The sequence below is a fragment of the Apteryx rowi genome, unplaced genomic scaffold, assembly GCF_003343035.1.
Source record: "Apteryx rowi isolate R43461 unplaced genomic scaffold, aptRow1 scaffold_81, whole genome shotgun sequence".
NCBI lineage: Eukaryota > Metazoa > Chordata > Aves > Apterygiformes > Apterygidae > Apteryx > Apteryx rowi.
The window spans coordinates 33,221-44,319 of NW_020451105.1; the positions used below are offsets into that span (position 1 = coordinate 33,221).

An 11,099-nucleotide genomic window follows, 5' to 3' on the forward strand; every position below is an offset into this window, starting at 1 on the left:
TCACAAATACAGCAAGAATAATTGCATGATTTGGTCTTAATATTCTGTGAATTCAAATCCCTATATTAAAGACACAAGCATTAAAAAAAGCACATCCAGACTCTCAAGTAATCCAAAAGTGAAAAAAAACAGAATAGTTATATTGCAGCAGATGATATTTTATATTCTCCTAAAACATAAACAGATTAAGTAGCAGTACATGTAGAAATAAATCAGCATTTTCACCTGACTTCTGCTAGCATCACGGTTACAGTGGAAATAATTCTCTTCAAACGTTCAAAGTTTCAGTTCCATCTGAACTGAAATGGAAATGCTTGTCTATAAGGTAAGTAGGCACTAGACTCTCCAGCACAGCACAGGAAGATTGTTTTAACTATGAACACATTTAGGAATTGAAGATACATAAGGCCAATGCACTATTGCTTGAATGTAAGAACCCTCAAACAGTGAAGCACTGTTGTCTCACAGAAGTGCTGGAATCATTGTGGAGCCAAATGATTTTGCTGTGATGCTTGTTGTCCCTAGTAATCTTTTATTTGAATTAGATATAGCTGAACCTTTTGTAAAGATGCAGAATTAAATCAGTGTTTGAATGATAAATGACTCGATACAATAACAAACCTCAGTTCAGGTACTGTGAGCTTTTTGACAACGGAAAGCATTATGAAGTCAGATTCACAGTCAGGAAGAGCCAAATCAAATAGCAAATCAGGCATAAGTCATTATCATAAAGATTAATTCCTAGAAATACAGTAACTTCTTATTGATAAAGCACCAAGAGATTTTTTTTTCCAGGGAAAACTGCTTACATTCTTGAAGCAAAATTCACTGAAGGTATCAGTAAATACAGTAGTCAAAACAATTGACCTCACATGACCAGTTATTACCACCTGATGATAAATATTATCAGTGAGCTATATACACTACAGAAATGGATTGAGACCAGAAAGCTTACATCAGAGCTGAAAAGGAAAGGAAGCCAGTAAAAGACCCTGAAAACAGAAGTGACAAGATCTTATCGCATACTTGCAAAAAGTAAAAGGGGGAAGTTCTTTACAGAAAGCAGAGATCTCTCTTCGGAGCTGCAGAAGTAGCTGATGCAGAATGGAACCACTCGTCCAGGGGATCTACAACCAGGCATTGTAAACAGATCCCACTTGCCTTCCCTGAACAGTCTGAAAGCGTCTTAGACACACCTTATTATATCAATGCCTGAAAAACGGCTGATTCGCCTGACTCTTAAATCTATATATTCTGAAAGGATGGGAGACATTGAGCACATAGTAACCAACTCAAGATACCTAACTAGTAAGATAAAGAGCAAAAGACAAACTCACATTAGGATATGAATGTGTTGCTATGGTAATCTTTCTTTGTGGATTTATTTGTATCACATGAGGGTTTTCTTGGTGGAAAAAAAGGTGTTAATATGCTGTCTTTCAGTTGCTGTGCCTGAATTTCCTGTGAATCAACAGTAATATGATTGTGACTGGTTATGTTGATAAAATGATATTGACCTGAGCACTCAGACTATGAGTAATAAAGTTAGGTAAAGTATCTGACTGGTACTGTTAATAAATTCATTGCTGGTCTGCAAAAAGTGGGTTGCACAGGTGTTTCAAAAATTAAGGAAATATTTAGCTGTTGCTCATAGAGAAACACATGCAAGAGTATTTTCTCACACGGCTTGCCCAACTGAAGTAAGTGTTGCACAGCCAGGTTCAAAGGCAGATTACTTAACAGCTAGTAACGGAGGAGAGTTTCTGGGATTCTGTGCTAAGCTGAGTTTTTAAGGGACCAGCATCCCAGAGAAGACCCCGGTCCTCTGTGGTTTTGTTCACTTCTGCACCAGGAGAAGAATGTTTGTGGAAGAATTTTTTTCTTATGAGTAATAATAATGCTTATTTCAGCTGAAACAGCCCTGAGTGTGAAATCATAACTGTTCTCTGAAATTCAAGCAAAAGAAGCACTGATCTTGTTGATGGAGCACCAGAGTGGGACTTCGGAGAAAATGTTCTAACTGTTCTAATGTTTTCTAACTGTGTCTAACTTGCTGGGTGACTTACTTCCCCCACTTTCTCTTTGCTTCCCTATCTGTGAACTGGGAGTAAAATCACTGACTTCTGAAGAGCTACAAAAAAGCTAGTTATTATTGTCTGCTGTCAGCATATTTGTCAGTTCACTTGTTTCTCCCTAGCTAAGCTCATCTTCATTGTGTTAAATAACACTATACTCAAACTTGAGATTTCAAGTTCTATGGTAATTTAAACACATTCGGTCTGATTCCAACTGTGCTGATGAGACAGTTACCCCTTCCAGACCAAATGCTGTAACACTTACATGAACCTCATGTAATGCAATAAAAAGAATGACTACAAAGAATGAAATTTCATCAGGGACACAAGCTGTTTCTGGAGTGATACATTGACAGAGCATAAGACTTCAAGTTCTTTTTCAAGAAGAAGAACTTAAGTTCTTCTTCTATGGCACCAGGAAGGATCCAGCAGATGACAATTAGAAGGAGTACATTTCAGACATATGTTGATGTCCAGTTAAAATGTTTAAGGTGCTATAGGATATATTGAGGTGGGAACACTGCGTTTTGCCCAGTTTGAACTTTGGAAGATGTATTTATTCTCTGTAGGCTATCAAATGGATTTGTTACATTCTCAAAAAGATCAGTTTTAGAGTTCGGTAGCTCAATATGAAATTTCAAGCAAAACACTTGTGTTTTCTGTGCTAGAGAAGTTTTATGTTTTTGCTCCACCCAAGAAGGCAAAATGACACTTGCTATTGCAGTAGAAGAGTGATATTTTATAGTGCTACTCTTCTGAAGTCACTGGATGCTCCTGCCCTATTGGCTTAATGTTGAACACAATGACAGCAAGTCAGACTTGCCAGCACAGGAGGCTGAAATCAAAAGAAATCACAAAAACATAATCAGGAGAATTTTCTTGTCTTTCCAGTTTTCTCTGAGGCCTGGCTCTTGGGAGAACTTGGTCTCTATATTTCATTTCGCTTACAGATGACTAAGGTGCTGAGCAAAAACTTTACTGCATGCATTGGTTTTTAACTGTCTATCGGGATCACTGGCTGATAAGAGGCTACCAAATGTATTATCCTGCTTCAGCCACATGCCACAGATAGATGGCCATGGACTAATGCTGAAAACAGAAAAAAAGTGAGGGAAATGGAAAAAATAACAGCTGACTATAAATTCATTGTACCAAACTCCTTTTAGCACTGATCAATCAGTTAAAAAGAATAGCAAAAGCTGTTCCGGAGAAGTCATGGACATTCAAAAGATACACCTGGCTACCAGCTGGATACACGCAGCTGCTGCATAATGACACCCTAAAACTTCTCTGGGCTTTCAAGCTGCGAAGAAGGCGGCGTGGCTGGGTGGCCAACCTTCAGGCTAGAACCAGAGGCCCTGGCTCTATTCTTAGCTCCTCCAACTTATTGGGTCACCTTGAGCAAGTCATTTTACATCTCTTAGCACCGAGTTTTCCCTAAGTATCAAACATTTATGTACAAATACCTCCAATAGCTACTGATCTCAAGTAGATAAACAATGGTTATCACTAGAAATCTAGCTTAAACCAGGAAAGAAACCTGACTAATATGAACACATCATTCTACAGTTGATTATAAAATCCATTTTAAAGTTCTTGAACCAAAAGAAGTGTTCAGTATCACAGTAGGATTAAAGATTTTGGTCAGTTCTCATTTGCAAAACAGCTTCCCTAATCATAAAAAGATCAGTCCTGAATAAGAACTTCTTCAGAAAACTATACTTTGCATCCACAGTTGTCTAACAGGAACCAAGTGCTATTGAATGGAAAATAGCTGCCAGTCTTCAGTATTTTTGTAGAGATCATTCACACAATGAAACAGGACGGAATTGCCAGAGAGACAGAGAAAAGTTTTATCTGTTTTTTATAAGACTGTTACTGAATAAATTGATTTCAACAGAATATATATTATTTCATTTCTGTGTTTAAAATGTTCCTATATGTCAAATTTAGGCATAAGCAATATTCAGGAGTAGAGGATGAAAAACTGCATTTATAAATCTGAATAATCATTAGCAAAAGAAGCTTTTTTCTACACTTATGTGGCTGGGTAAATGACAGAAAAGGGAAAGGATATGAAAATTAATGGAGGACATCTAATCAAGCAGGAGGAAGAAGAATAGGGAAGTTAGTGAAAGCAAAACCTGGAGATGAATTCAGGCCTCACCCTCACTGTCTTCATTATAAAGAAACATGATTCATTAATAATTGGCAAAAAGCATTTTCCCGTAAACCTGCCCAGTTTACTATTTGTATTCCTCACACAGTAGCTTCACCCAGAGCCAGGAAGACCTGGCTGCCTCCAGCTTTAATACTGACTTACTCTACCACTTCTTTAGTCTCTTCACTCCAGGATAGGGATATCGATTCTTATCTGTCTATAAGATATGCATTGGCAGATGAGGAAGGATAGGTAAATACTACTCATTACCATTACAGTAATTCTTAAGGCACTGTTGAACTTCTACAATTACATGCTGTAGAAAGAGCAGATGCAAGCTTACTTCGCCTGTGTTTTGAATGGGCATGTGAGCTCTGCCTGCTCTCTGTAAACATCAAAAGTCATGTTGCTGTGGCAAGCATGATACCAATCCCCAGCTGATAAGCCTTCCTGGCAGCAAGGGGATAATATATTCTTTCAGGGTGGCTGCCCCCTAAGGTTGCTGCTTGAATCTGATGTGGATAGCATTTTGCTTGCAGTCTGGACAGAGCTGCTCACCTCTGCCCACAGTGTGCTGGATGGCTCATATACTGAGCTCTCATTACCATCTCACATCTGCATGGGAACGTTGCAAGAAACTATTCATCACATCTACCCACATATGCCACACCTTGCTGCTTTACAGACACCTATGTATTAACAAAAATAAGAATAAAAGAGCCCCCTAGGGAAATATACTTCTGAGAACCTGTTTTGCTGCGGGCCTCTCTAACTCACTGCAACAGAGACATACATAATCAACAAAACCTATGTCACAGCAGCTTTTTACTACTGTATGTTCTGACAAGGGCAGCTTCTTATTTACAAAAGCAGATATTAACTGTGTAGTTGATGATCACTAGTTAATATTCTCTTCCTAGTCAGCTGTCAGCTTGTACCCTGGCAACCTCTTTTATAACCATCTCACGTTGCTTTTGGAACAGTATCATTAGCAGAAACAGAGACGGAAGTTTTACCACAGCTGCTGCATGTCTGATATATATATATTTTTTTTGCAAAGACACAACACAGTGTCTCAGAGCTTCCAACTACTGCATCTAGTTCAGTCAGCAATAGAAGGAAAGAAAAAAAAGTGAAGTAATGTATTTTCCAATTGTAAATGTAAGTAAAATTCAGGTCTTCCCTGTGATTCTTTGAATTGGTCGCTTGAGTTCCCATGTATGTAACTGTTAAAATTATAGACTACTCTTCAATTTCGTTCACTCTTTTTTTCTGTTTTGTGATATGGGGGTTGAAACTATTGCACAAAAATAAGATTGCTGCATTATATAACACAATCAGTGTTGTCATGTAGAGGAACTGGAAAGTCCCAAAGCCAGCACATACAAAAGAGAGTTCAATTACATTCTTAATTGTATGCACAGACTCCAAAAAGGATTGCAGGCTTCATTAGACAGGAAACAATCACAGAAGTTTAAACTTTAAATTGCAATTAGCTGAACTTTCAGGCTGATTGAAAAGATTCTCTGAGGAAACCCCCTCTCTATGTCATGTGTTATTTCACGTTCTTGTCTGCAAATTCATTCATACGCTGAACTTCTCCTTCTTGCCTTGGGTGGGGTCAGCTCCAGCAGCAGCATCAAGGAAAAAAATCACAGCCAGCTGCTACTGATATTACTGCTGATGCCACTGTAAAGAGGCCTGTGATTTGACGGGTAGGAAATTGATAAACATTCAGAACTGACACAATCTTCTCTGCCACCAGTATTAACAGCAGCCATAATGGTCATTGATAATTACAGTGTCTGACAGCTGTAAGCCTGGCTTTGAAATGATTATTACCTCCCTGGGAGTGACAGACAACTGTGTTTTAACAGCCAGCGAACTTCTGGCCTAGGCTGGAAAAAGGCTAGCAGCTACTATCAGTTGTCGATAATCCATGCAGAATGATCCAAACCACTAGATTTATCACAAAAAATCCCTTGCAGGTAAAGGCAAAAATAAATGAGTGGGCTGGAGATCTGAGTTTTACTCAGTATCAGCCGTGACCTGTAGTTAGTAGAGAGGTATTGATGACAAACTCCTCAACCTCTTCTTGCTTCCCTCGCTTTGCCGACCTTAAATTGGAAGTTTAAACTTCTGTAGTCTAACAATTCTACTTAGTGCTGAAAAGTGAAATTTGATTAAAGCATGCTCTTGGTTACCAGCTGATGCTAAAATATGATGTGTTTTGAACACCATGAATTAGGCCAGTACAACGTTGTATTCTTTTTAAAGCCAGCAAGATTGGTGCAGTTGGTTCTTTGTTTCATAATTATCCTCTTTGTGAAATTGCAATTCACAGGCAATTATGTACATTTAGTCTTGGTCTTGGGAAAAACAATTTCAGAGGACAGTTCGGTGGAACACCTTTTCTAGCTTTCTCACTTATGATTCCCTTCTTAAAAAAACTATGTTTTTATAAATAATGGAATACATATGAAGTTGCGAATTGCCTTCTCCTATCCTTACTGTACTTTCAAACTCTTACCCATTAGCACCAGAATAGAAACGCAGGGCAGGAAGAACAGAAAGCAAATGGAGAAGCCTTGTTACAGCATCTCTACAATTCCCAAGAACTTTCAAGTTCTTGGGCTCAGTTATCATCTCTTCTTCCTATACCACTGTTTAGGAAATACTACATCTGTTTTTCCCTGCTTCTCTGTAGTGTATTCCACCACCAGTCAACTACATTCAGAACTAAGATTATCCTTTTATCAAAGAAAAAATAGTTACCAGAGGTCTTCTACTCCATCTTGTTACCCAGTAGCCCAGTCGGCAATACCCAAACTGTCCATTAAAGGTATTTATCTAATAAAAACAACATCTCTTAGCAACCTATTTCCAAACCTAATTACCGCTACCATCTAGCCGCTCTCTCTGAATACCATCTCCTTTTCGGTAACAACATCGCCACGTTGCGTTGTTTGCCCTCTGCTTTTTAATCTACCCATATACCACAGGGCTCACCTCTTCTTTTTCCTCCAGCATGTTCACCGTGCTCATGCAGTTTTTTCTTTTTCTCACTTTTCACATATCTATAGGCTCCACTCCTATTATCCATTAACTTGACTGCTGCTACCTCTTTTTATTCCTTATTATACTTGTTGTTTATACTTGTCTACCAGCATCTCAGGTCATCTCATCCTTCTGGCACGTTCTTACTACAGCAGAACCTGGTGCATGTATAGGTGGTAGATAAACAACTGCAGTTTCAACGCTATCTTCCAGTCCTGGCCTATAAAAGTCATAGAACAGTAGTTCTGGAAGAAGACACACGAGGTATGGGGAAACATTTCATTTAGTCTTGGCTGGAACTACCAGTGGTTTTAAAAGCACTTAGTTTAAAAAGTTTTTCCTCACTTCTATGTTTTTCCTCACTTAAGCCTCCGAGGCCTTTCTGTTTTCAAGGTAATGCTGCTGCTCTGTGGTGAACACCAGTGACTAAAGAAGCAGGAAACATTTCTCCAAAGACTGTAATCTTCTGCCATGGTTTGTTGGCTCTGTCTGTGAGAGCAGTCCAAGGACAGATATATAACCTTTCCATTAAATGATGATGGCAGTTCAACTGAACTTTATTAAAGTAGAGTTACTTTACAGCTTTGGGAAAATAGCCAAGATACACACTGTAAGGACTGTGTGAAAATAAACTAACACAAAGAGCTTCTTCAAACTGCTTTATTTACAAATTTACATGACAGATATATAAGCTAAAAGGCAGACAAGTCCCTTCCTCTGTGACTGACTGATAGCTGTAGTAGCCTTTCTCACAGTCTTACCTTGAACTGAAACTCTGGCCACCTCTCCAGTGCTAATAGCCAAGCTTCTCTCTCTCACTGGTGGTCCCATTCTCCCTCTTTTTTTTCATTTCACCTTTTCTTCTAGGTCCATTCCAACTACTTCCAGTTTTGGGGCCAAAATTCTTAGAGCAGCTTTGTGTTAATCAAGGAAAACTTTGAGAGGAATATTTTTACAAATATATAATGCCCCAGGGGAAAATCTCCCCCAGAATCCCAATTGAGCAAAATGTCAGCATCTATATTTTCCTGGGCTCTGAAACGTGGTCCAGACTCCTTAGACAACAAAAGTTATGTCAATACCATGAGTATACCTCACTCAGATATCAGTGACAGTACAGTTACAGCAGCACAGAACTCAGGACAGTCTAAATTAATCATTTTTTTCAGCGGCTCTCTAGATCTAGTCTTTCCTTTAGCAGTCACATTAACAATAGTTCCAGGACCTTCCAATTTTGCCAAATTCTGCTATAAAGGAATCAAAATTCAGGAACAGATCTGAATTTTGCTCTTCAAGTAAAGTATGTTCCAAAAGAAATGGTCAGTATGCTGTGATGCACAATGAAGTTATTCATTTAAAAAAGAAAATAAAACCACCATCAACTGCTGTTTTGAAGTCATTACTGACTACAAAGTCACGTTGGAATGCACCACATACCAACTAAAATATATTGTAGCTATAATCTAATACCTTGCTAAGCCATTAAAGAAACTTCCCTGTGGGGCATAAACTTGACATGCTTTTTGTAACTGTGTTGAGGACTAGATTATGGGTTTTTTTCATGTTTTACTGTAAAAATGTATTATTCCCAGAGTAAGTGTAGACCCTGCTTTTTTAGGACACTCCTGGCAGCTTAAAAAAGGAAAAATCAGTTGAGCAAGTGGTAACCAAATCATTATAAGCCTTATATAGTATACAGACTTGGACTAAGTCAAAGTTTTTAACACATCCCAGATATACTTCATGTGCCTACAGTACCCCCACCCTTTCTTTGAGTGCTTTATCCATCAAGCTGATTTTAGCGAGAGACTTTTGGTATCACTGGAAGACTATTTTAGCAGCAAAAGCAAGGAGAGCCCTTCAGCTATCACAGATGTGCTTGGGACGGCTGCTCCTGACACACCCATTCACAGCTCGGCAGGACTGGCACCATTATCGAAGTACTTGCTGCTGCTCCAGCTAACCAGATATATATGCATTGTACACATACACACACGCACAGAGGCCTTGGGTGACAATAGCAATGAAAAATGTATTCTGTTAGACTCCTGGAACTGATGAGTGGAAAAATAACGTAGAAGGATAATTGTTACCCCTAGCCACCAAACGCCTCAAGGGAGTTGCTGTCACAATGAGAGTCTGTTAAAAGCATGGCTATTTCCCTCAAACACTGTTGAGCCTGCACCATGTAAAATTTCAAGAGCATTTTGTCATTTTGGACATACGGGTTTTATTTTTCCCCCTATATTAACATGTTTGATTTTTAAATACAAATATTTGAAGTAGATAACTGAACTACAGAAAGCTAATTGATAAACAACTGAATTCTGTGGTCACTTCTAACCCCTTTAGTCCAAAATATTATCAGTCAACCCCAAAGAAACTTTAAGAAGCCAGTAACAGGCATGCCTGGCATAAAAGCTCTCCAAATTTCAGTCTTAGATCATTGCAGTTTTGTTTCTGTTCAGTGTGGCTGTGTCCAAACGTGGTATGTATTAGCTGTTAGTTCAGCCCATGTGAACCCAAGAATACAGTTATTGTATGCTGGAGCGAGGGGGGAGGCTTTCCCCACCCCCCTTTTTCTCTACTCTCTAAACAGAGCCAGGAGAGCAAACTACATATATAATAGCAGTCACATTGTTGAATTCAGCTTTACCAGAGCTATTCTAAATTCCCTAATGTACTTCTGTTCTTAGTTTAAACCTAGCTTTAATGATCTACAGTTCACATTTTATAGATCTGGAATTGCCCTTTACAGGCAATACACAGCTTTACTTGACTGTACAGCTAAGGTTATAGTTCTAAAGCATCTCTGATAACTTAACAAATAATAAAACTTTATACAAAGATAGACGCAAGGAAGCTGTTAGCTATCTGGCTGAATAGCTGCTGCTGTCTGAAGCATAAGCTTATTAGCAATCATACGAATTTTCATTCATACAAAACTTACGTGTCTCTGTTAGGCAAAGCTTCAGCAAACATAATCCAAAAGTTGCCCATAAGGAGAAGTTGGCCATTTTTTTTCTCAGAATTGTTTTTGCAAAAACCAGAGATCCTTGCAAGCTACAGAAGGAAGCCCCGACGCTTGTTAAGCCTGCAGTCAATGAGTCTGAAGTTTGCTGCACTTTTTATTCTGATTCAAAGGAACTGAAGTAATGACATAACTGGGAGGGGGAGCTCCATCAAAAGTCACACCCATATTGCAACAAAACTGACTGAGCAGTGGAAGAAAGGAAGGGGGAGGCTACTACTCCTGACTGAGCAGCCACATGCGAGTTTTAAAGAGGTACTAAACCTCTTCTACTTACACAAGAGTTATATCAAAAGTGCTTGCTGGAAAATTTGTGTAATCTCTCATGAGTTAGACTCAGAAACGGACTATTTCTGATCAGCTCCCCCTCCCACATTTTAAAATCTTAGTATTGCAAAACAGGCAAACATAAAGCACTACAGGTTCTGAACCTCAGCAAAGCATATACAACTGCCTAGATGCTTCCCCAAAATATTTTGCTTATTTTGTCCCATAACACTCTTTTTCTCATTTTTTTTTCAGTACAATTCAGGGCAAAGCATTGCTCTGCAATTAACCTTTCTAAATTTTTTTTTTTTTTTTTTTTTTTTTTTGAATCTGGAGGATCTCCTCATACAGTAGGTAAATCAAGGTAGTTCAGTCTCCACAGCTCATTCAGTCCTTGACTTCTCTGCACAGGCTGCTCCAGTGAAAGTGATAGCTAATGCCAGTGCCAGCAGTAATACTGAGGACTAAGGTCTCTGATTTCTTGTATTTATGGTGCAAGGTACAGAAG

The 11,099-nt window shown here is 38.7% G+C and overlaps 1 protein-coding gene across 3 annotated transcripts in view; it reads right to left on the reverse strand.

Moving 5' to 3' along the window:
- The window catches only part of LOC112977265 (CD44 antigen-like), a 40,896-nt gene extending 30,490 nt beyond the window's left edge, over window positions 1-10,406 (reverse strand). For all 3 annotated transcript variants that reach the window (XM_026089395.1, XM_026089396.1, XM_026089397.1), the window contains exon 1: window positions 10,244-10,406. In XM_026089395.1, coding sequence (XP_025945180.1) covers window positions 10,244-10,310 — 67 coding nt within the window. In that variant the 5' untranslated portion in view covers window positions 10,311-10,406. The remainder of the gene's footprint in view (window positions 1-10,243) is intronic.
- Between the last annotated feature and the right edge of the window lie 693 nt (window positions 10,407-11,099).